The following is a 27,543-nucleotide window of genomic DNA, read 5'->3' as shown; positions in this document are numbered from 1 at the left end:
AGGAATTTGAAGTGAAAAAAAATCAAAGTGTTCACTGGAGACTACATTTTCTGTCTCTCTGACTGGAACATGGAGGGTAGATAAGAGGGTACCATTATTGCCACCTTATGGCAATGTCTTCTAATTGCAGGCAAAGATCCCTAAGGAACTAAATAAATAGTCTCTGAATGCTGGATTTGCAAGCCTGACCAGAACATTAAAGCAGTAGCCTGGTAATTTTTATAATACCAAAATTCTCTTAGTTCTAAGATATCATTAATTATAAAATACATCTTTGAATTAACAGCTTTCCAGAAAAAAAGAAAACTACCACAATAAACATCTACATCTGTGTTCGACAACAGCCAATCACAGAAAAAAATATTGATTTCTTACTGTCTGAAAATCAAGAAATAATGGTGCTATCTAACCAAGTGAGATGCTGATAAAAATGAAAAATATTCTTCAAATGATAATAATTTAATCTGTGTTGTTTAGATTTTGTAGCCAAGTTCGGTTTGGAAAATGATATTTAATCAGATATGGACATTAATTATAAGAAATAACAAATATTTTGGTTATTAAGGAAAACAGCATTGGTTAGGAAGGAAATCAGAAGCATCTCATTATATCTGATGCTTTTTAAAGTGACCAAGGGGCCTGAATCTAAGATCAACTTATAAGAGTGATACTGGAGTTTATATTGTTCATGTTTTTTCATGACTTATGGATGAAAGATAACAACTTTCATATGTCAAAGACAAATGACATATCACTTAGCTTTGAGTATTTACTTACCCAAAGACATGGGTATTTTCCTTATAATAAACTTGGATTTCCAGCATTAAAAAATATATAGATCAACTTGAGATGGTATTTTCCAGCTGGATATTTAACTCAAATTTCCACAGAAGTGTGAGAAAGAGACCCTTTATGAAGCAAAAACTCCACTGACAATTTTCTGGCTTTTGTTAGTCAACGGAGGAGCCAAATACCAAAGGGGAAATATACAGAATTCTTATGGCTGTAAATTGCAACAAGAAATGGAAATAGGATAGACATTGAACATTGACATTAAAGTGTCATAATTCTAGCATTACTTCTCTTCAAGGTGTGAAAGATGATCATATTCTTGGATGGGACTCAAATGAGATTTTTTTACAGGTTTTCCAAAAAAATGCAAAAAAAAAAAAAAATCAGGCTTCCAGCTATTACACAAGAAAATGGCTCATGCAATGAAAATACACAATTTAAGATAATTAATAGGAGAAGGATCCTGCAATGGTGCTATCAAAGATCAAAGTTTCAGGAACTTCAGACTTTAACTGAACAAAGGATGGTGTCAAAATTGACTCTCTACATTTTTATGACCAGATTTCTCTACAAATGACCTGCTTTACAAGACCACATCTCTCCCTCCTTTAAACGGCGAAACTTACATTGAACCTACAATATCATCTTTGTGTCTTTTGACTCCTGCTGCCTTGAGGATACAAATTAGGACTCCCAAGAGTATATTCACCATGTGCATGTTAGAACCCTTCACTACATTCATATACCAGCCAAAAAGGCTTCTGAATAAATCTGTCACAGTGAATGAGTAAAGGGGGCATGAAATACAGAGTCGATGCTTTCCAGAGAGTCTGTTGTGAAAGGCAACTGTGCTTCTTGGGGACCGTGCACCACTGCAGGGAGTGCTTATCTTCTTGCAGATATGCAATGACTCAGATGGAGAGCCCAAGAGCTGGCAATAAAAGAAAAACTAGCCCTTGGAGGCCAACTAGTCCTTTGCAGGGTGCCTATCCTACCTTTAGAGTCTGCTGAAGGGCTTTCAGCAGATCAGAGTTAATGAGGAGGAGAGAATGAATTAAGCTTACACTATGCAGCATTAGAAAGTACCTATCAGTGGGCCTTATGTTAGTAAATTATAAATTGTCCACCATGGCCTCCTCAATAGTAGGTGAGTTATACGGTAGACTTTTCTCAACGGTAATTGCTCTAACATCAAACATTATAGTGGAAGAATTATAGAGACCAAACCTTGCAAGAAAGCCTTTTTTTTTTTTTTTTTTAAAGAAAGCCCATTTTTATCCACAACCCATAGATGAGGTCTAGCAAGTGCTCTCGTACAGCAGGGTAGTTACGTCGAAAGACCCTTTCATCCTCCTCTGCACCACTCCACTCTGCTCACTAAACAGTTGTCATAGAAATAAAGCATGCACATCTACTCATCAGATACATGAATATATTTCTGCACTTTGAGCAACTATTACTTGCCAGGACCTCTCTTGGTGCTTCTTATGTCTTATGTCACATAACTCTCACCACAATTCTATTGGGATGATACTACTGTCCCAATTTTATAAACTAGCAACCTCAGGGAAGTAATTTATCTGAGATCACAGAGCCACAGAGTGGAGGGGTGGTGAGTCAAACCAGTTCCATCCACAACCGAAGCTTATGTTGACTAAGCAGTCACAACTCTGTGCCTCTTCAGCATCCTGAAAACTGAAGGGGACTGATTTTCCAGGACGTTCCCTTGAAATAAGGTTCTGCTCAATGTTGACACAGGTATTCAAGGCGAGTTTCAGTAACTGCCTATACCATTAGCATATTCTGATTTTGATATTTTTAGGAATAAATAATCTATCACAGTAATATGGTTTGGGATGCCCAGGTTATCTTCAACACACACAAATCTGGTGTACAAATGGGCAACCTATGCTAATTCCTCTCAGAACAGAAGATTCTTTGCTCTTTTCTAGCCTTCCCACCTACTTCCTGAAACTGCTATTGTCTGCCCCAAAACAGCCTTTCACGTGGGCTGTAAACAAGTCTGCTAACAGAAGTCGTCCCTTCAGTATCCTCAATACCATCACCACTATCCCCATCATGGCCAGCACAATCACCATGCTCATGACCCATGCCCTCATTGTCCAGATGTGAAGTGCTTACAGGAGATCAAGATTGCGCCAGGCCACCTGACTCACCCTTTAAGGAACGTATTGTTATTCCTATTTTGCAAATGAAAAGCAAAGTCTCAAGAAACTGGCTGACTAGGAAGAAAAAGGAAATAAAAGACATGCTTCCCACCACTACCCAGGGCAGGCAGATTTCTTTAATTGGGTCCTACATCTGCATTTTATCTTATTCTCTCCTTTTCAGAAACTCTCTTGGTTCTCACTTGTCCCAGTTGCAAACACAGAATTCTTAGGAGAACAGATACAACTTCCAGTGTTCTTTTGTAGGAGATAAGTCACTTTGGCCTATAGTGTATTATGCACATGGGCACTGTCTTCCCTTTTGTTATATAAGTATAAAAAATAGAAGAGAATACTGGGAAAGAAAAATAAAGGTATTTAAAATATCTCAATAGGCTATTCACCTGATAACAGAACAGGTTTTTTTTTTCAGTTTAGGTATAAGTCACCCATGCCTTTTCTGTGCTTGGAAACACAGGCATAGTAATGTATACTACTAGAAATTAACATACAATTCTTCAAGTCACTCTCACCACAACCTATAAAATAAGTGTTACTGGCTCGATCCTATAGATGAAGCTCAAAAAGGTGAGGCAACCTTTCCAAGCACATCTAATAAGCAGCAGAGTCAGGGTTTAAAACCCAGCTTCTTCTACCAATCAGCAAGAAAAAGCCAAACTACCCAATTAAAAAGAAAAATGGGAAAGGATTTCAATTGTATTTCACAAAAGAAGGTACCCAAGTAGACAATAAACATTTGAAAATGTGCTTAATATCATTATATATCAGAAAAAATGAAAATTCAAATAATAATGAAATACTATGGCACATCTACCACGAGGACGAAAAATCTAAAAGACTGACAATAGCAAATGGCAGTGAGGATGAGGAGCAACTGGAACTCTCATGCATGGAAGTACTACTGCAAATTGGAACACTCACTTTGGAAACTGTGTGACAATCTCTGTTACAGGGAACTGCTTATGGCTGCATATGCCTACACATATGCCAACAATTCTGCGTGTGAAATGAGTACACACATCCCCTCACATAAGAATGTTCCCAGCAGTAAGTAAGCTAAAACTGGGAGATAGTTTAAATCAACAGAAAAATGGATAAAGATGGTGGTATAGTCACACAATGCAAGACTCAGCACAAAAACAACAAAAAACCAAACTACTGCTGCTGTTACATGCAAACAATAAGGAAGAAAAAGAAGTTAGAACAAAATAATACACATTGTATGATTCTGTTTATATGAAATTCAATAACAGACAAAATAATCCAGGGCACTTAAGTCACAATCATCAGAGCAGACATGAGGGACCTGAAGGACTGCTCAGTGCTCTCCATATTGATCTGGGTAATGGTTGCATAGACATGGGGGTGGGGGTATGAACGTGAATGTGCACAAAAATTCAGCGAGCTGTGAATTTAAGATTTATATAATTTATTATAGATGTTTTATTTGTTTTCTACCTTAAATTTTCTTTAGGGTCTCTGTTAGAACCCATGTACACGCAGCTCCAGTAATGGCTATGGACTGCTCTACTGCCAGAGTTTGGAACAAGGGGAAGAAATAGACAGTTTGTGGTAGAAGGAAAGAAAAGAAAGAGGGGGTAGGAAATGGAGGGCGGGAAGGACAATGGAAGGAAGGAAAGAACAGAGGAAAGGAGAAAGAAGGCTGACAGGTCATGGCAGGCCAGGCCCCTGAAGTATACAACATGAATTCAGAGCACAACAGCAAGTATTATATCAAGTTATTTCTTTTAACTGCTCCATGTTCCCTAACGATATCATTTTTTTAGTTGTATCTAATAGCTTGCTTTCTTATCTCTTCTTGCTATTCTTTGGAACTCTGCATTCAGATGCTTATATCTTTCCTTTTCTCCTTTGCTTTTTGCTTCTTTTCTTTTCACAGCTATTTGTAAGGCCTCCCCAGACAACTTTGATTGTGTGGATCACAATAAACTGTGGAAAATTCTCAAAGAGAAAGGAATACCAGACCACCTGACCTGCCTCCTGAGAAATCTGTATGCAGGTCAGGAAGCAACAGTTAGAACTGGACATGGAACAACAGACTGGTTCCAAATAGGAAAAGGAGTACATCAAGGCTGCATATTATCACCCTGCTTATTTAACTTACATGCAGAGTACATCATAAGAAACGCTGGACTGGAAGAAACACAAGCTGGAATCAAGATTGCCAGGAGAAATATCAATAACCTCAGATATGCAGATGACACCACCCTTATGGCAGAAAGTGAAGAGGAACTAAAAAGCCTCTTGATGAAAGTGAAAGTGGAGAGTGAAAAAGTTGGCTTAAAGTTCAACATTCAGAAAACGAAGATCGTGGCATCCGGTCCCATCACTTCATGGGAAGTAGATGGGGAAACAGTGGAAACAATGTCAGACTTTATTTTTCTGGGCTCCAAAATCACTGCAGATGGTGACTGCAGCCATGAAATTAAACGACGCTTACTCCTTGGAAGGAAAGCTATGACCAAACTAGAAAGCATATTCAAAAGCAGAGACATTACTTTGCCAACTAAGGTCCGTCTAGTCAAGGCTATGGTTTTTCCTGTGGTCATGTATGGATGTGAGAGTTGGACTGTGAAGAAGGCCGAGCGCCGAAGAATTGATGCTTTTGAACTGTGGTGTTGGAGAAGACTCTTGAGAGCCCCTTGGACAGCAAGGAGATCCAACCAGTCCATTCTGAAGGAGATCAGCCCTGGGATTTCTTTGGAGGGAATGATGCTAAAGCTGAAACTCCAGTACTTTGGCCACCTCATGCGAAGAGTTGACTCATTGGAAAAGACTCTGATGCTGGGAGGGATTGGGGGCAGGAGGAGAAGGGGACGACAGAGGATGAGATGGCTGGATGGCATCACGACTTGATGGACATGAGTCTGAGTGAACTCCGGGAGTTGGTGATGGACAGGGAGGCCTGGCGTGCTGCGATTCATGGGGTCGCGAAGAGTCGGACACGACTGAGCAACTGAACTGAACTGAACTGAACAGTTTGCTTCTGCAAATCATCCACATCTACAGTCAGAAGGTATGAAATTCTTCCAAAGGATCCCAGATGATGGTGGATTTGCATGGGGTGTCTGATTCCAGTGTAATGAAGGAAGCTGAATGCCTACCTTCTAGCAGGTGGCCTATATGGGAGGACCACATTAAGCAGCAAACTTGAAATTCAACAGAACCTCTATTAGTCACAAACTTCTATTCACTAGGGCAAAAACATGTAGATCCTCAGACTTATTTACAGTCATGGACCAAACCATCAGAACTTAGGCCAAATTTCAGTCCATCTGATGGTTTTATAGGATGTTTCTTTTATAGAATGGTTTTATAGGATGCTTCTTCAAGCCCAGCATTTCTCATGATGTACTCTGCATATAATTTAAATAAGCAGGGTGACAATATACAGCCTTGACGTACTCTTTTTCCTGTTTGGAACCAGTCAGTTGTTCCATGTCCAGTTCTAACTGTTGCTTCCTGACCTGCATATAGGTTTCTCAAGAGGCAGGTCAGATGGTCTGGTATTCCCATCTCTTTCAGAATTTTCCACAGTTTATTGTGATCCACACAGTCAAAGGCTTTGGCATAGTCAATAAAGCAGAAATAGATGTTTTTCTGGAACTCTCTTGCTTTTTCCATGATCCAGCAGATGTTGGCAATTTGATCTCTGGTTCCTCTGAAATCAGACTGATTATATTCTTTGGAGCCAAAGATGGAGCAAAAACAAGACCAGGAGCTGACTGTGGCTCAGATCATGAACTCCTTATTGCCAAATTCAGACTTAAATTGAAGAAAGTGGGGAAAACCACTAGACCATTCAGGTATGACCTAAATCAAATCCCTTCTGATTATACAGTGGAAGTGAGAAGTAGATTTAAGGGACTAGATCTGATAGACAGAGTGCCTGATGAACTATGGACAGAGGTTCCTGACACTGTACAGGAGACAGGGATCAAGACCATCCCCATGGAAAAGAAATGCAAAAAAACAAAATGGCTTCCTGAGGAGGACTTACAAATAGCTGTGAAAAGAAGAGAAGTGAAAAGCAAAGGAGAAAAGGAAAGATATAAGCATCTGAATGCAGAGTTCCAAAGAATAGCAAGGAGAGATAAGAAAGCCTTCCTCAATGATCAATGCAAAGAAATAGAATAAAACAACAGAATGGGGAAGACTAGAAATCTCTTCAAGAGAATTAGAGATACCAAGGGAACATTTCATGCAAAGATGGGCTCAATAAAGGACAGAAATGGTATGGACCTAACAGAAGCAGAATATATTAAGAGGTGGCAAGAATACACAGAAGAACTGTAAAAAAAGAGCTTCACGACCAAGATAATCACGATATTGTGATAAGTTACCTATAGCCAGACATCCTGGAATGTGAAGTCAAGTGGGCCTTAGAAAGCTTCACTACGAACAAAGCTAGTGGAAGTGATGGAATTCCAGTTGAGCTATTTCAAATCCTGAAAGATGATGCTGTGAAAGTGTTGTACTCAATATGCCAACAAATTTGGAAAACTCAGCAGTGGCCACAGGACTGGAAAAGGGCAGTTTTCATTCGAATCCCAAAGAAAGGCAATGCCAAAGAATGCTCAAACTACCGCACAATTGCACTCATCTCACACGCTAGTAAAGTAATGCTCAAAATTCTCCAAGCCAGGCTTCAGCAATATGTGAACCGTGAACTTCCAGATGTTCAAGCTGGTTTTAGAAAGTCGCTCAGTTGTGTTCCACTGTTTGTGACTCCATGGACTATGCGGTCCTTGGAATTCTTCAGGCCAGAATACTGGAGTGGGTAGATTTTCCCTTCTCTGGGAGATTTTCCCAACCCATGGATCAAACCCAAGTCTCCCGCCTTGCAGGTGGATTCTTTACCAGCTGAACCACAAGGGAAGCCCAAGAATACTGGAGTGGGTGGTCTATTCCTTCTCCAGCGGATCTTCCCGACCCAAGAATCAAACCAGAGTCTCCTGCATTGCAGGCGGATTCTTTACCAACTGAGCTATCAGGGACGCCCCTATCTCATCTCATAGCATCCTATATCTACTGGGATTGCCAAGGAGGCAAAGGGGCAAGATCTTTAACCCAGTCTACTATTCACAAAGGGCCTTAAAATTAGATTTTTGTTATCATCAAATAAAGTTATGTCTACAGTGACAAAGATAGAGTAAAAGAAATCTATGTGGACTTGGAGTCTTTTACTAGACTATACTGCCTTTAATATACCTTGAGTTAATGTCTTATACATCTTGCAGTTAGTGAACAGCCCTATTATACTGCATTGTTATGTGTATGCTAAAAGGACTAAGTAAATGCAAGCATTAAAACCACGTCCTATCTTTTACTGTGGCACTGGTTTTTGTTGTTACTTTTAAACATTTCAGAAGAAACAAAACTCTAAGCAGTCTATTCTTGAAGAATCCTCAGGAGAGAGCACTGTACAAAGGACTATATTATCTTGAGACTGGGCCTGGAATATTAAGATGCTTAACGAGTCAATTATACCCCTAATAAACATACTCCTTTTTAAAGAGGAATTAAGCCTAGAGATGTTAGTCACTTGCCCATGGTTACATGAGTAGATATTTCCTGTTTCTTCCTAGGGAAGATATTCCACTCCTTTTCCTTATGTCTTCAATTTATTGAAGGGGATTTATTTCACTTCCTGGTCACACTGATTCATTGGTCTCAAGACTGAGCTTGGTGTCTGTCTTTGTATGTCATGTAGTCCTGGGCTTACTCTACCATGGGATTTACTTCATTCTCTTACCGCTTGTCTCTTGTTTGTTACAGTGGTTGCCCACTATGTTATAAACTCCCTGAAAGCAAGAAAGGTAACCAGTTTCCCCCCTAAATGTTGAGCATCTATCATGGGGACCTGCTCACAGTAGTATTCAATACATGCTTGCTGAATAGACAGATACATGAAATAAATGGAGAATGGCTGTATGAATAGTTAGAGCAAATGAATGAAGGCAGGATAAATGAAAGAAATATCAGCTTCTACCCTAAAAGATTCAATTCCAGTACTGTCTCAAACCTTTAATTAGCAGAATTAAGGATGGAGAGATCTTGTAATTGGACTGGATTAGGCTTCTGGTGTTCAAGTATCTGGTGGGTATTACCCTCACAGGAGTAAGGTACCGTTTTACCATGAATGAGACGCATGCATCCCAAACGAATGGCAACTGGTTCTCTTTCAGGCTAGCTGAGTATCTGCTACTGGAACTCAGCCACGACATAAAGCCAGGCAGTCAGGGTGCTGCCCACAACCCAGGGCACCATTTACATAGATTATAAACTGAATAGTGCCCCCTGGAATTGTATAATGTGGTAGCTTTGATCGAATCTAAGACTAAGACATATTTTCTTGAAAAACAGGGCGTTTCCTGTCAGTTCAGTAATTAGGACTCCACACTCTCACTGTTGTGGGGTGAGATTCAATTCCTGGTCACGGACCTAATACCCCCATTCCCCCACCAAAAAAAGAGCATGAAAAAACAGTTGCTCTCTTCTCCAAAAAAGAAGGAGTATGTTGAATTACTGATTATTTTCCTTTTTTTTTCCTAATGGTCTCCAGGTTTTATAAATAGCAGGCAATACGAGCCACGGGCTAAGAAGGGAACTTTTAGAACAAGACAACACCGTTCTACCTTCACCATGACATCTTCAGCAAGGTATTCAATCACCTTGTTCCTCAGTTTCCCTGAATGTGGAGAGTAATAACATATACATACAAGGCTACTGTGAGGATTAAATGAGTTATTACACAAATATAAGATAAAACCTAGCACCTGGCAAGCACTCAATGTATGGTAAGAATTCTATTGATGATAATTATACTCATAGTAATCTAGAATGCCATTAGCAGATACTTAGGATCCATTTAAAAGAATTTTTCCTAACTTATTTCCTAAATATATTGAGTCTGTGTATATGAATCTATGCACACAGTCTGAGCGAAGACAATGTGGTGGCTACTGGTGGCAGTGTTAGCATCCATGGTGAGCGCCTCGGTTCCAGTTCGATTCCACAATTTTAAGACAAAGTATTAACCTTACCAAGTCTCAGTTTCCTCATCCGTAAATGAAGAAACTCATTTACGTAAATTGTTATTTACAATAACAATTACTTTATACCCACAGTTTTTCCACAAAGGTTAAATGAGAAACTAAAACTACAACACCTAGCATGTATTTGGTATTCTGTAAGTGTTGGGTTTTGTTTTAATATATGCACAATGTCTCAGGCTAGTCCTGCTATAGTTTAATAAATAAGATCTATCAAAGTACTAACAAAATCTCAATGTTATGCTAAAAACATGAATAATCTGGAAAAACAAAAATATAACGCTAATATATAATCCCCTTTTCCAAAAACTACACTCATTATTTAAAAAAAAAAAAAAAACTTTTGGTATGGGTAAATAAATGGAGAAACAATGGAAACAGAGACTTTATTTTGGGGGGCTCCAAAATCACTGCAGATGGTGACTGCAACCATGAAACCATGATGCTTGCTCCTTGGAAGAAAAGCTATGACAAACCTAGACAGCATATTAAAAAACAGAGACATTATTTTGCCAACAAAGGTCCATCTAGTCAAAGCTATGGTTTTTCCAGTAGCCATGTATGGATGTGAGAGTTGTACCATAAAGAAAGCTGAGCACCGAAGAACTGATGCTTTTGAACTGTGGTGTTGGAGAAGACTCTTGAGAGTCCCTTGGACTGCAAGAAGATCCATCCTAAAGAATTGCAAGGAAATCCATCCTAAAGGAAATCAGTTCTGAATATTCATTGGAAGGACTGATGCTGAAGCTGAAGCTCCAATACTTTGGCCACCTGATGCAAAGAACTGACTTTTGGAAAAGACCCTGATGCTGGGAAAGATGAAGGTGGGAGGAGAAGGGGATGACAAAGGATGAGATGGTTGATGGCATCACCAACCAGATGGACATAAGTTTGAGTAGGCCCCGGGAGTTGGTGATGGACAGGAAAGCCTGGTGTGCTGCAGTCTATGTGGTCACAAAGAGTCGGACACAACTGAGTGACTGAACTGAACTGTTATAAAAATACTTTTATTTGGAAATAATTCCATATTTATATAAATTTGTAAGAATAAGAATAATACAAAATTTTAACCATTTCTAATGTTTTGTAGCCATGTGAAAGTAAGCTGCATTCACCATGGCCCTATATCCCTAAAAACATTACAGTGTATTTTCCCAAAATAGAGATGTATAATTGGTTAAAATTTAAATGCAATAGGCAATATGTCAAGCAGGTCATAAGTCTACTTTATTCTTATCATGACTGAAACTAACAAAAGTAACGTTTTCTTATTGTTTAAACTGTGGGTAGCTCATTTCATAGAGACTTTAGGTAACCTTAACATAGCATAACTGGTGAAGTGTTCTTACTTGGATCTCATCATAAGTGCTCATTATCCATTAGAGAAGCTAGAAATTTTATTTGTACATAGTTTTATAAAACACTTTTGATACAAGATTTCTTTAAACATATATTGTATTTCATTCTCTTAAAATGATTCTTCCTAAATCTAAAATTACTAAAATTTCATCAGATCTCTTCTTAAAATAACTAAGTGGTAAGGATACTGTGAAACTTCCCTGTCCCTACATAAGTTTCTATGGAAATTGCTTTATAATTTCAACAAATCTTGATGAAAAATGTCAGCTAAAATTATAAAGCAATTAAATAAATTAACATGGCTGCCAAACAGATATGCTAGCATCCTACATCCAGCCAAGGACTAATCTATATGTTATTAAGACTCTTTTAAACTCAATATATTAATTTAAAAACTGGTCTTTAAGGTGACTGAACCCAGAGATATAAACCAAGAGCATGGCCTCTCAAGGGAGGTTAGTACTGGATTTGAATCTGGGTTTCATCATTATTAAACTGCTCATCTTGAACAAGTCACTTATAAGCTCCTCATTCCATGCTCCTAACACAGGGATGGTAACATTATGTCTTTCAGAGTCTGGTGAAGGATAAAAGAGACAAAACTTGTAAATCACTGGGCACAGTACCTGGTACATAATGGTAAATACTCGATTAATGACAGATGTTATTATTAAGCAATAAGGTTGGTCTAACATGTTTTCACAAGAAGATCAGAAATTCCATCAACTGTAATTAAACTTAAATCTAAACTCCTATGGCTTTTCCTTGTTCTACACTCCTGAGAACCTTAGAATAAAGAACACCAGCCAAACCATGTTTATATGAGTCTATTAACAGACACATATAAATCAAATCCAGTGTAATGAGCCTTTAAGTTCATAGTTTTTCTTTTTTTTTTTCCAATATGACTCCATCCACTCACCAAATATGCAATGGCAATTACAGTTAACAACATATAATAATAAATACAAGGAAGAAAGAACATTAGGGAATTAGCTGATGCTGGGGATATGCAGAGAATGTGCTATTTCAAGCGTGCATATTATAGGCTAAATGAACCAATCATTAATCTCCACTATGTTCTCACCTAACATTGAATATTGGGTTGTTACTCAACAAACATTGGAGAATCTTTTTTTTTTAAACTTAGCTTGTTCTCCACCCCCAACCCCGCCAAAAAAATTATAAAAATCATAAAACAGAGAACCATATACATAAAGCCCAAAGTCTAATGACAACATGAAAAAAGGGAAAACAGCTGAACTTGAAGAGTCATGTTAGAAAAGAAAGGGAAAAGGGTCTGGAAGAAAGAAGACTGCTTTACACAGAGGACCTTTGGTACTTCCCTGGTGGCCCAGGGGTTAGGATTCTGGTCTTTCACTATCATGGCCCAGGTTCCATCCCTGGTGGGGAAACTGAGATCTTGCAAGCCACACGGTACAACCAAAACAAAACAAAAAACTTGTACATAGAGGACCCTTAAATAGAGGATCTATGAACTGCCATGATCACTGCGGGGGGCTTAGGTACCTCAGAAACATCAACACAGGTGATGAGGAAACGGAGTCTCAAAGAACCCAAGTGAACAGCACTGGTTAGGGTAGACCTGCCAGCCTCTCTGGTCTGGCATAGCAGAAAACCCAGCACATGTGAAGATCCAGCCCCAAGAAGAAGAGAGAACATCCACATCAGGAATGTCCAAGTTTTTCTCATGAACTCACTGATGGGTAACTTTAAATCTAGATCACACCTAAGAAACAAGTTTTTTGCTTTTGTTTTTTCTCTAATCATTTCAGTCCCTCAGTTGCGTCCGACTCTTTGCGACATCATGAACCGCAGCACGCCAGGCCTCCCTGTCCATCACCAACTCCCAGAGTTCACCTAAACCCATATCCATCAAGTCAGTGATGCCATCCAACCATCTCTTCCTCTGTCGTCCCCTTTTCCTCCTGCCGTCAATCTTTCCCAGCATCAGGGTCTTTTCCAATGAGTCAGCTCTTCGCATCAGGTGGCCAAAGTATTGGCGTTTCAGCTTCAACATCAGTACTTCCAATGAACACCAAAGACTGATCTCCTTTAGGATGGACTGGTTGGAACTCCTTGCAGTCCAAGGGACTCTCAGAGTCTTCTCCAACACCATAGTTCAAAAACAGCAATTCTTCAGTGCTCAGCTTTCTTTATAGTCCAACCCTCACATCCATACATGACCACTGGAAAAACTATAGCCTTGACTAGACGGACCTTTGTTGGCAAAGTAATGTCTCTGCTTTGAATACGCTATCTAGGTTGGTCATAACTTTCCTTCCAAGGAGTAAGCGTATTTTAATTTCATGGCTGCAATCACCATCTGCAGTGATTTTGGAGCCCAGAAAAATAAAGTCAGCCACTGTTTCCCCATCTATTTGCCACGAAGTGATGGGACCAGATGCCATGATCTTAGTTTTCTGAATGTTGAGCTTTAAGCCAACTTTTAATTTGGCACAAAACTCCTTGCCTACTATTGCTTTACCTTCTCAGCTTGTACTTGGTGAAATGAGAAAATTCATACGTCTGAGAAGTGAAACAGCCAGCGGTGGGGGAAATCCCCTTGACACAGACAAGCCTATGTTTAAAATATCTTCTGTGTATACCATACTGTGTTAAACACTAGAAAAAGTACAAAAACAAATCAAAACCCTAAGAATTCATCCCTACCTATGAACATCCCTTGTTGCCAGAATATCCCATTTTATAGGATGTTTATAGAAGCACCACATTTAAACTTCTATGTGTTAAGATATAAGTATTATGTAAGAGAGAACTCTGTACCATCATATGAACCATTCACTTCTTTATTATAATTCTTGGCTTCTTATAGGACAGCCCCACGGGAAACCAATGTAAAACAAGTAAGATCTGATGGAGAAAGAAAGAAAGGACAGGCATAGGCAGTAAGGGATGGGCCAGTGGGTAATGGGAGTCTCCAGACCTCAGACCAGCTAGGAGCACATGGTAAAGCACAGGACTGATGGGTAGAATGGAAGAGGAGAGAAAACGTGGGGAAGTGATGGAGAAGGGATGAGGACATACACTGATCTGATTGTGGGCAACAAACATTTGCAACTGAATAGAAAAGGGGGAGGGTCTACCAGTGCGGTGAGCTTGAGTTCAGGTCCTCAGTAGACTGGTTTTTCTGTTTTTTGTTTTGAGACCAGAGTGAGAGACGGCCTATGTATCAGCATTATGGCAAGGCTTGTGGGACACAGTACGAGCTCAAAAGAGAGCACTTGGAGAGCTGTTATAACTGTTACTAGTCCGAGTTTTGCAACAAGACTGGGCTTGGTAAAGACTAAAGTGATCCTTCAATATCAGCCATCACTAACTGGTAAGAGCAAAAGGGAAATAGTCACAGTGAGAACACTTCTAGTGACTTTCATCTAATTAGTCCTGGGGTTGCTTACAGAACTGTCTACATCATGAATGAAAATCCGAAGCCTTCTACTTGTGTCAAACACAACCTAAACACAGAGATGTACAGTCTAAGAAAGAAGCAAAGTTCCTACACCCAGTTCTTTATCCTGGCCTCTTGCTGATAAACTGGTCTAGTTCGTATCATCAGCTGTAAATGAAAAATGAGTTAGTTCTAGGCAAGAAGTACTGGAAACAGCTATGCTTAAGAGAAACTAACACATTTGAATAACACCAAAGGTAACTTATGGTCCTGACATCACAGTCACATTCAAAATAATAAACATATCAACTGTTGGTTGGCAGATGCTAACATGCCCATTAAAATCTACCACCACTACAAATAAAAAGCAGGATCACCTATGTTTACCACATTAGATTTAAATAATCTTAGAGATCAAAGTTGTTTAATTCCTTTGTAAACTCCTTTAAGTCAATAATCAATGCCTCTTACAGGTTGCAATGATCTCAGTATCAGGGAGAGCCTTGATCAACATGTTAAGCTACAGAAAAAACTGACTTATCCTTTCCTCTTTCAAATGACCTCTGCTTGAAAAGAAAGATGTGTTCAATCACTATTGAGCCCAGAGAAGGGAGAAGGAACAGGAGGGGTGGACTTCGGCATTCCAGAGCCCTGAGACTCCTAGATGAGTTGTATCTCGTTTTGATAGCAGCAGTAGAGTAAATGACAAGCCCTGTCAGGTAACGCATTTATCTTCACGGGCAAAGAAGCAGTTCCAAAGCAAGAATCTCAGATGTTGTCACATCAGCTAAGACAAGAAGTCATAAAGCAGAACGGCTATCACTGCAGGAAGTGCAGTGATATCTAGACTGTAATTAGGAGGAGCTGTGAATGGGCACTCCAGCTCCAAGCTCACCAGGAACCTGGACTTTCTGGGTTTAGATTCTCAGTCATGTAATCAGTGGAGTCTTCATCAGCCAACTCGGAGCTCAAGCCGCTGAGCTGCCCTTTATTCTGAGAGTTTTATGTCAAGAGTAGCTCTGCTGATTCCCCCAAATGTTAAGTAATGAAAAAAAAAATAATAAAACAAGAAAAACAAAGACAGTCTCTATCCATTTCTTCATCAGTTCTTTCAATCAATAGATATTTATCCCATGCTCCAGGAACTCAGCCAGCCAGGTGTGGGCTGATCACTGAGGTAGATCCAGTCGCTGGCCTCAGAAGAGTAGGATTCTAAAAGAACAGAGAGATATACAGCAGGCAGGGTATGTGGTCAAATGGGGTGGCGGGGCTGTGGGAGCAGTGAGGAAGGCAATGGGCATAATCTATGGAGGCCTTCCTGGAGGTAGTGGCATCTAGACTAAAGCTTACAAGAAGCTTATGAACTGGTTAGATGGAAAGATGGAGAGAAAAGAGACAATAATTTATACCCAGTTATAAGAAGATATCAGGCATATTTGAGAAATGGACGAAGTTTGTTATGACTAAAGAATTTAGGGGAAGGGCATTGGGAATGTAAGCAGGATTTGAGGGGCAGGAGACAGAAATATTATCCAGATGATTCTGAGGAATGACAGAAGTCAGCAACACTGATGATGTTTACATGCATTTGAAATTCACTTATTGGGGCTCCCCCTGTAGCTCAGTGGTAAAGAATCCGCCTGCGGATTGGATTCCTGGTTCAGGAAGATCCTACTTGCTGAGGAGCAACTAAGCCTGTGCACCACAACCATTGAGCCTGTGCCCTAGAGCCTGGGAACCACAATTACTGAGATATAACCACTGAAGCCTGCTCATTCCAACTACAGAATAGCCCCCATTCACTGCAACTAGAGAAGCTCAAGCAGCAAGGAAGACCCAGGACAGCTGAAAATTTAAAAAATTCTTTTTTAAAAGATCCATTTATCTTAAGGTGGTTTTCCATGAGTAGACCACTGATATATCTCAAGAGATTCCTACAGTGATTTTTTAAAAGCTGAATAATCATTAAGCAGTTATTAAAATTCAATACTACACATCAGTGAAATACATGAAAATCAGAGAGAAGACGTTTATTTCTTGGATACAATGACTTCTCTAGCTTCCCACCCCCAAGACAAAACTCTATGATTTTAAATATTTATAATTCAACAGTGATGTTTTTCTTTCTTTCTTCTTTCAATCTCAGTGGTCCATGGTATACTGCTCTAATCACATTGTTGTTGTTTAGTCTCTCAGTCGTGTCTGACTCTTTGCGACCCCATAGACTGCAGCATGCCAGGCTTTCCTGTTCACCGCCATCTCCAGGAGCTTGCTCAAACTCATGTCCATTGAATCAGAGATTCCATCCAACCATCAGGTCCTCTGTCATTCTCTTCTCCTCTGGCCTCAATCTTTCCCAGCATCAGGGTCTTTTCTAATGAGTCAGCTTTTCGCATCAGGTGGCCAAAGTATTGGAATTGCAGCTTCAGATCAGTCCTTACAATGAATATTCGGGATTGATTTCCCTTAGGGTTGACTGGTTTGAACTCCTTGCAGTCCAACAGATTCTCAACAGTCTTCTCCAACACCACAGTTCAAAAGCATCAATTCTTCAGGGCTCAGCTTTCTTTATAGTCCAACTCTCACATCCATACATGACTATTAAAAAAACCACGGTGTTGACTAGACAAACATTTGTTGGTAAATTAATGCCTCTGCTTTTTAATATGCTGTTCTGGCTTGCCATAGCTTTTCTTACAAGGAGCAAGCGTTTTTTAATTTCAAGGCTGCAGTCACTATCTGCAGTGCTTTTGGAGCCCAAGAAAATAACAGTGCCATTGTTTCCCCATCTATTTGCCATGAAGTGATGAAGTGGTAGGACCAGATGCCATGATCTTATTTTTTTGATTGTTGAGTTTTAAGCCAGCTTTTTCACTCTCCTCTTTCACCCTCATCAAAGGCTCTTTAGTTAGTTCCTCTTTGCTTTCCAGCCATAAGGGTGGTATCATCTGCATATTGGGGATTATTTATATTTCTCCCTGCAATCTGGATTCCAGTTTGTGCTTCATTCAGCCCAGCATTTCACATGATGTATTCTGCATATAAGTTAAATAAGCAGGGTAACAATACACAGCCTTGACATACTCTTTCCTAATTTTGAACCAGTTCATTGTTCCATGTCCAGTTCTAACAGTTGCTTCTTGAACTGCAAACAGGTTTCTCTAATCACATTACTGTCAATTATACCCAGTACAGGAGTTAGAGAATTGGTTAAACCCTGTCCCTGCTCTTGCTAAGTGTGTGATTCGAAGCAACCTCTCTGAGCCTCTGTCTCCTCCAATGGATCCATCTCTTGGGGCTGCTGTCAGTGTTTGGTGAGACAATGTTGGAGATAGATATTTCTAGTTCCATTTTACTAGAGATTTAAGAAAAAGAAAAAAAAAAAAAAACAGAGATAGACTCAGAGAGGCTATCTGACCAAGCTGACCAGTTATAGAACAGCCCTCATATTTTACACCAAGGCTTCTGACTCATTCTGCATCTAGTTCTCTTTTTCCACAGTAATTTGAGGGGGGGAGCGGTAGTAATTTTCAGTATGAAAAGGCAAAAATATACGACACTGAAAGATGAACTCCCCAGGTCGGTAGGTGCCCAATATGCTACTGGAGAAGAGTGGAAAAATAACTCCAGAAAGAATGAAGAAACAGAACCAAAGCGAAAACAATGCCCAGTTGTGGATGTGATTAGTGATGGAAATAAAGTCCAATACTGTAAAGAACAACATTGCATAGAAACCTGGAATGTTAGGTCCATGAATCAAGGTAAATTGAAAGAGGTCAAACAGGACATTTTAAGAGTGAACGTCGACATTTTAGGAATCAGCGAACTAAAATGGACCGGAATGGGTGAATTTAATTCAGATGACCATTCTATCTACTATTGTGGGCAAGAATCCCTTAGAACAAATGGAGTAGCCCTTATACTCAACAAAAGTCTGAAATGCAGTGCTTGGGAGCAATCTGAAAAATGACAGAATGATCTCTGTTCATTTCCAAGGCAAGCCATTCAGTATAACAGCAATTCAAGTCTACGTCCCAACCACTAACGCTGACAAAGCTGAAGTTGAACGGTTCTATGATGACCTATGAGACCTTCTAGAACTAACACCCAAAAAAGATGTCCTTTCCTCATAGGGGACTGGAATGCAAAAGTAGGAAGTCAAGAAATACCTGGTATAACAGGGAAGTTTGGTCTTGGAGGACAGAATGAAGCAGGGCAAAGGCAAATAGAGTTTTGCCAAGAGAACACACTGGTCATAGCAAATACCCTCTTCCAACAATACAAGAGACAATTCTACACATGGACATCACCAAATGGTCAATACCAAAATCAGATTGATTATATTCTTTGCAGCCAAAGATAGAGAAGCTCTATACAGTCAGTAAAAACAAGACTGGGAGCTGACTGTGGCTCAGATCATGAACTCCTCATGAATACTCATTGGAAGGACTGATGCTTAAGTGGAAGCTCCATACTTTAGCCACCTGATGTCAAAAACTGACTCATTAGAAAAGACTGTGATGCTGGGAAAGATTGAAGGCAGGAGGAGAAGGGGGATGACAGAGGATGAGATGGTTGGATGGTATCATCGACTCCATGGACATGAGTTTAAGAAAGCTCTAGAAGTTGGTGATGGACAGGAAAGCCTGGTGTGCTGCAGTCTGTGGGGTCACAAAGAGTCAAACACAACTGAGCAAATGAACTGAAATGAATAATTTTCAATGATAATATAATTAAATTTTATCTATGATGACCCTTTTCATACTATGGAATAAAATGTTTTTGAATCAAAACAAAAGAGGAGTAGAAAATAATAATGACTATAGCGAAAATAGCACTAAATGAACAATTTAACTGGGTAAATTGCATATGAATTATATTTCAATAAAGCCACTTTTCACTGGATGAGAAGTGAGAAATGCGGCATTAGAACTGGTATGATTTTGAGGAAACTACATTTGTTACTTCATTTTTTTACCCGAAAATACGGATGCAAAACTTACACTGTCTTTGCCAAAAAACTAGGATAAAATGGAATTCTGAATGGCAAAACCCATCACGGTGCCCAGAAGGTTCTACTACACTATGGTAACACTAAAACAAACTTGAGAACAAACAGCCTTATCTGTTCATTTCTTGTGACATGTGAGCCTCCTAAAATGTACAGAAAAGGAAGTCTACCCCAGCTCGCAAGCACCTGTTCATGAGATCATCCCTTCTCAAAAGACCAAAGTTACTGAAATATCGGCAGCAGGAAGTTCTGGAAAATATAGATTGCAGGAGTTCATTTCCCTGTGGCACAGTCAACAACATCACTGGGAAGATCCGTGACTCAATCCAGGGCTTCCTCACCCATGAGCACAACAGCTTGGTACTGAGTTCTGCTCTATCAGTCACATGGGCCAAAGAACCAAAATAAACACACATGTGGCCCCAGTCATCTAAGTCCATAACCAAATCCCATGTGATCCCTGTTCCAAGGCACACACACTGCGCCAGATTCAGAAACAGACCTCTTCAGAGTTTCCTTCCTGTTTTGTGCAGGAAATATAAAATGAAATGTTACCTGTTTTCTCTGTAGTGAAAAAAAAAATCTCTCTCCACATTCTCAGTTTCTGATTTATTGGTTTCATAGACATGAAACATCAATACCATTGGCTCTATATAAGCAAAGACAAAATATTATTTTCCACTGTTTTTTAAAAGGCTGAGGTCATTTTTCCCCCAATTCCTACAGAGTGATAAGCTTAAAATCAAGCCATTTAGCTCACAGTCAGGTCCAATAAATCACTGGAAAAAATAAACGGAAAATCTTGCCAAAATGTAACCATAGTAACACCACAGATGCGTCAAGAAATGGTGTGCTCATTTGCTTCATTCCCCATTTCTTAAATTGGAATCTGAGTAGGGGAAAAATTACACAGAGAACAATCATGATTCTGCAATTACTGAATTATGCAAAATTGCATCCAACCTGCTTACTAGAACTTCGGAGGCAGCAACGGTCGAGCTACAGAAATAGCCCTGGATGGCTTACAAGTCCCAAAGCCCTGGATCTGCCATGTAACAGGTACTTGATTGCTCTGTGACTGTGTTTCCTCATCTGGAAAATGGGTACTGGGAACTTAAACCTCAAAGGGCTGCTAATCTAAGTGTAAAATGAGACAGTATATCAGAGGTAGGACAATGGCTTGAAACCCTGGTCACCTTTGGCCTTACCTTCCTGTCTTGATTTCTTTATTTCTATAAAAATAGAAAGGCAATCCCTGCCCATTCATGTGAGTAACCATAGGTATTATCATCAGTATTATTATTAATCCAAGTGTAAGGAACAGTTAGGATATTATTAGGATTATGGCTTTCAATACTAATAAGGCAAAAATTAAAAGAACTGGGGGCCAGAGATTCACATTAATGCATGATCATATCTTCTCTGTCAAATGCAGCTCTAAGAGAGGCAACTTTGGGGCACTGACCCAAGTCACTTGCAGTCAACTCAGTCTCTTACTCTTGGAGTCTTGGCTTTATGAATAGGTGAAATGGAAGGCAGGGTCTGTTCTAAAATCTGATCGCTAAAGGTCCCCAGCTACGCTTCCAGTCTAAGTCCCTGCAGAACCACTGCATGCCTGAAATCAATTCTGTTCATCATTTTGCAGTAGTATGAGGAAACACTAGCACTCGAGCACATCACTGGAAAAACATTACTTCTTTTAAAGAAAACCATCCATAGCAAATGAATTAGAACAATAAGCAGAGTACCTTGAACTTCAAATTTGTCCTCCTTTTTTTAGGTGATTAAAAAAATTTTTTTTTAATTATAAAATTTTGACGGACTGGATAACAGGAAAAAAGAAAACTCCCAAGTAATAAAATAAAAATCATTCTTTCTTCTTATTTTCTTCTTTTTCTCTTCCTATTTTGAATGAAGGTAAATAATCACACATCTTCCCAGGATTCTCATCTCATAATGAGCTGGATGAGAATGTAGTCTGATAGAGCATGGTTAAACCTCATGATCTGGTAGGCTGATTCCCTCCTCCCTTCCTTCTTTCCCTTAACCACAAAATTCCCAATGTCATAGTCCCTATGTTCTATTATCTTGCTTTCTCAGATTTGGACTTATCTAATAGGTCCCTTGGACTGCAAGGAAATCCAACCAGTCCAATCTAAAGGAGATCAGTCCTGGGTGTTCTTTGGAAGGAATGATGCTAAAGCTGAAACTCCAGTACTTTGGCCACCTCATGCGAAGGGTTGACTCATTGGAAAAGAGTCTGATGCTGGGAGGGATTGGGGGCAGGAGGAGAAGGGGATGACAGAGGATGAGATGGCTGGATGGCATCACCGACTTGATGGACGTGAGTTTGAGTGAACTCCGGGAGTTGGTGATGGACAGGGAGGCCTGGCGTGCTGCAATTCATGGTATCGCAAAGAGTCGGACACGACTGAGAGACTGAACTGAACTGAACTGAATAGGTTTGGAACTTTGGGATTTTTAATCTGTGGAATCACAGAGGCTTTCTCCAAAGGAAATCATACATGAAATCATGATTTATGAATCTCATTAAGGTGGGAAGAGAGAGTTCACTGAGGCATTCCCTTTGTTGAGGGCCACCAGAGACCTACTGAAATCCTCAGAGGTCAGTTTGAAGGCCTCTGGCCTGGTCCTCTCCACTCATACCAAAAATGGTTAACGTGTATGAGGCTTACACCGTGCCCATACGATACAAACACATGACAAAAGTCACTCCTCTGACTTTCTAACAGTTCTGTAAAGTTAGTAAGAGTGAGATGTCTTTTTCACTACTGTGAAAACATGCCCTTACAAAGGATAAATAATTTGCCTGGCATATTCAAGCCAGAACTTGAAAAACCAAGTAATTCACCTGGTTTAGTACTCTGTCTCACTGTCAATTTTTTTGCTTGTTTTTCAATTGTTTCGCCATTTTTTGGCCTCCCCTTGCAGTATGTGGGGTCTTAGTGTCCTGACTAGGGATAGAACTCACACCCCCTACATTGGAAGTGCAGAGTCTTAACCACTGGATTGCTAGTCCCACATTGTCAATTTGGACTCCCTGCACTTAGGGAGTCACTAAATGAGCAAATTGCCAAGTATTCCAGAACCAGCTATTGTTTGTCTTCCCTCAACTTTTCACACACCCACCAGCAGTAAGATGTCCCAAACTGGCTACTTACAAGGCACAGCATGGCGGTAAAGGTTATCTCTTATGGTCTGCTGGAGCTCATGATCAGGCGACCCTTTCTGGAACCTCTGATTGAGAAAATGTCGCAGGTCTTTGTTCAGCTTTCCTCCTACAGGAAATATATAAAACAGAAGGCATCAAACATCAGGTTTCCTAGAGACTGAGCAGCCATATATAGGAAAGCCACAAGAAGCCATTCTAGTCTGCTACCCTCTGTCATCAGGAAGACTTAAGTTTAGGTTTTCCTACGCAGGGGAAAAAGCAAGCAGGAATGTAATAAAGATAAAACAGCACTGAAACAATATTAATTTGGGGATCCCAATTCACATAATACTAGGAGAATCAAACAACAAAGAATTCAAAAGAGGCTATTACATTTAAAATATGTATTGTAGACACTTGCAAACGTTATTAGATGGAAAGTGGATTACTGAAATCTTACAAAGGACAATCTAGCAATAGCTGACAAATTATAAAATGCTCTTTGACTAGGGATTCAACCGGAATAAATTTACTCTATGGCTATACTTGCAAAAGTCTGCCCAAATGTCCAGTATTGTTCGTTAAAACATTTTTGTAGCAGTGAATAAATAAAAATAATCACAAAAAAAACCTGGAAACAACCATCAGGAATCAACTAAGTAAAACTATCATCTGCATAATAACTACTCTACAAAAGCTAGATCTTCATGTGCTGGAACTGCAGGAAAATATGTGGAATGGTAACTATCATCTGACCTTTTATGTGAGAAGAATAAAGAAAAGGAGAGACCATGTATTAATGGAAGGAACCACCAAAAAGTTTTAACAACAGTCTCCTTTAGGAAGAAGGACTTGAGTTTGGGAAATAAAAGAGGAGACGTCACTCTTCATTATACAGACAGAAAGAGATATATAGATCTTACTATTCTGTGTTGATTTATAATCACTAAACACATTTTTTTTTTAATTGGTGTTGCTTAAGCAATAGTTATCTGGGCTGGTCTATGTGTTTCTTTCTTTTTAATTCTCTACAGTTAACAGACCTAAACAGAAGCTTAAAAAATATATTATTACAAAATGTATCACAGAAAGAAGAAGGTAACCAAACTTTAAAAAAAAATTATAAACACAAATTATAGTCTACATGATCAGCAGATGGGTTACAGATCAACATAGCTAACACTTATTCTTAATGGAGAAAACTGCTTCAGTGACAGCTAAAAATAACAAGGCTAAGATTGTCCTTCCGTTCTTAGACAAGATAAAAATTAGGTAAGAGCATTTTTAGCAATAGAGAAACAATGCAGTATTCGTGTGAACCACAAAATTCACGTCTTCAGAAGATAATTTTCCCATGGTCAAAAAGAGCAAGTTATGAGGATGAAAGTTTGATGGTTAAGAAGATGCTATGATGCCTAGGAGAGGAATTACTGATCTTTATTTTAGTATCATATTCTAAACCAGATTTCCTATTATAGCTGATCATTTTAAAATAGACTAATGAAACTCAATTTGAACTACTTTATTTGAGTTGTAGTACACCTAAGATTTCAAGTGGCCAAAAGAAAAATACATAGCTCTATCTCAGGTCATTCAATTATTCATCAAATATTTATTAAATAAGAACACACACACACACACACATTTCCCACCTCCCCACAATGGTCTGAATATATAGTTTATAAAATATACACAATTGTGCATTAAGCATATGAAAAGATATTCAATATCGCTAATTATTAGAGAAAGGCAAATTAAAGTCATAGTGAGATCCTACTACATACCTGCCACAATGGAAAAATCAATATTAGGTTTTAGCAAGACTGTGAAGCAACAGGAACTCCTATATACTGCTAAGTGAAAGTGAAAGTGAAGTCTCTCAGTCGTGTCTGACTCTTTGCGACCCCATAGACTATAGCCTACCAGGCTCCTCTGTCCATGGGATATTCCAGGCAATATACTGCTAGTGGGTGTCTAAAATGGGAAAACAACTTGACAGTATTTTATAAACTAATCTTCACTAACCAAATGACCCAATTCCACTGTTATTTATGCAAGAGAAGTGAAAACAAGTACACACATATAAACACAAAACTTACAGATGAATCATCACAGCAACTTCATTCATTATATACTAGCCCCAAATTGGAAACAATCCAAATGATTATCAACATTGAATGGATAAGGGAACTGTATTATATTCAAACAACAGGATGCTACACAACAATTAAAAGATACAAATCACGAATATTGATGAATCTCAAATACATTTTGCTGAGCAAAAGAAGCCAGACACAAAAGACAACATATTATCTGATTCCACTTATATATAAAGCTTCACAGCAGGCCTATCTACAATGACAGAAAACAGTTCAGCAGCTACCTGGAGTGAGAACAGGCAGAGATTAACACATAGGGAATAAAATCTATAGAGTATACCTATAATTTCCTGGTTTTGCAACTGTACTATATAGCTACATAAGAATGCTACCACTGGAAGAGGCAGGGTGAAGGATAAGCAAGAAGTCTGAACTATTTTTTATGACTTCCTGAGAGTCAACACTGATATCAAGACAAAAACTTTTTTAAACAGGGAAATCAAAAGGAAACTTGGTGGTGGTGGTGGCGGGGGCAGGGATTCCAATGCAGTATATCTCAATTGTATTAGTGATAACACAGGTTTACACATTTATCAAAACTTACAGAATAGTATATCTAAACGGAGACATTTTATAGTATAGAAATTGTACTATCATAAAATCAATTTCAAAAGTTTAAACTGTACATAATTATCGAAAGACTATATGGTAGGCACTGTTCTAAATGCTTAGTTTTCAATTTCTTGTTAAAGAGAGAAACTGAAAGAAGAGTGGAGTAAATCTTGGTGGTTGAGACAGACAGGTTTGTGTGTGAATCCTGGTTCTACTCTTTATTAGCTGGCGAACCCAAGTGCCTTGCTTAATCTCTGAACCTCACTTTTCTCATTTATGAAAACAGAGCACTGATGTAACGGTAGCTCTAATACAAGACTTGTAAAGATTAAATGAGATTCAGACAGTAGTTGGCGAAGAGAAAGCACTTAATAAAAGATGGAGATTATCACTAGAGTGGGCCACCATTGAAGCAAGTGAAGAAAGAGCTGAGATCAGTCCAAAAACAGACTGTTATTCCTTTTAAAAATACACATAGGCAATTCCCTGGTGGTCCAATGCTTAGGACACCAAGCTCTTGCTGCCAAGGGCCTCCCTCAGTTCAATCACTGGTTAAGGAACCAAGATCCTAAAAAGCCACACAGAGTGGCCAAATACACACACATACAAAATACTAACTATGAATTAGATATATAAGAAATTATAATTAAAATGAGCTTTTAAAAAATGCACATAAAACTTTTGACTTACACAGCCAGAAACAAAATACAGGCACGGGAAATTTGGAACAAAGGCTACTGCTAGAGTTTCCAGAAGGGACTAAAACTCTCAGTTTAGTTCAGTCGCTCAGCTGTGTCTGACTCTTTGAGACCCCATGGACTGCAGCATGCTAGGCTTTCCTGTCCATCACCAACTCCCGGAGCCTACTCAAACTCATGTCCATCGCGTTGGTGATGCCATCCAACCATCTCATCCTCTGTCATCCCCTTCTCCTCCTGCCTTCAATCTTTCCCAGCATTAGGGTTTTTTCCAGAGAATCAGTTCTTCACATTGGGTGGCCAAAGTATTGGAGTTTCAGCTTCAGCATCAGTCCTTCCAATGAATATTCAGGACTCTAATAAAACTCTACTGCACTAAAGTTTTCTGGACACGTGTAAACTGGTTAACATTTAGCACAGATTTAATATACTCCTGGCACTGTGCCACCAACTTGATAGACATGAGCTTAAGCAAGCTCCAGGAGTTGGTGATGGACCCCTGCCTGGTGTGCTGTAGTCCATGGGGTCACAAAGAACTGGACACGACTGAGCAACTGAACTGAACTGAACTGGCACTGCACTGGAATTGTTCAGAAAATAAAATCAACTAGTAAATTACTGACATGTGATAGTCATGCTGGTCAACTCTACTTCTAGGTCTAAACGTTCTTGAATTTGACCACAAGGAAAAGAAAGTTTATCAGCAAAATCCCCATTGCCTAGAACCGAGTATTTATATTCCCCTAGGAGACCAGAGTTCTGTGCAATAAAAACACACTGACAGCTAACATTTGATCTGTAAGTTGTAAAGATGCTATGGGATCCAAATGTACCACTGCCTAAGTCAAAAGCAATTCCGAAGACTCGGGATTCAGTATCTCTTTATCTCATATAGGTCCTTATGAGTCCAAAATAAAAATCCAAAGAAGACTCAGGATAGAGTATTTCTTTATCCCACATAGATCCTTACGAATCATATTCAATACCTATCAAGATGAACCTGGGGCATTGAGACTGGAAGCATTCTTAATTCATAGACACTCTTTGTTTACACTTGAGCTTTACAATCAAACTAGCCAAGCTAGCTAAAGTTTATGATCATCAA

The 27,543-nt window shown here is 39.2% G+C and overlaps 1 protein-coding gene across 14 annotated transcripts in view; it reads right to left on the bottom strand.

Moving 5' to 3' along the window:
- The window catches only part of MAGI1 (membrane associated guanylate kinase, WW and PDZ domain containing 1), a 643,759-nt gene that overhangs the window by 240,113 nt on the left and 376,103 nt on the right, over positions 1-27,543 (bottom strand). For all 14 annotated transcript variants that reach the window (XM_055557176.1, XM_055557178.1, XM_055557179.1 and 11 more), the window contains exon 2: positions 23,040-23,156. In XM_055557176.1, the coding sequence (XP_055413151.1) occupies positions 23,040-23,156 (117 nt within the window). The remainder of the gene's footprint in view (positions 1-23,039; positions 23,157-27,543) is intronic.

Source organism: Bubalus kerabau, chromosome 20 (genome assembly GCF_029407905.1).
Source record: "Bubalus kerabau isolate K-KA32 ecotype Philippines breed swamp buffalo chromosome 20, PCC_UOA_SB_1v2, whole genome shotgun sequence".
NCBI classification, from domain to species: Eukaryota; Metazoa; Chordata; class Mammalia; order Artiodactyla; family Bovidae; genus Bubalus; species Bubalus kerabau.
The sequence above is the reverse complement of the archived record's forward strand: the minus strand, read 5'-3'. Positions and strand labels throughout refer to the sequence as shown.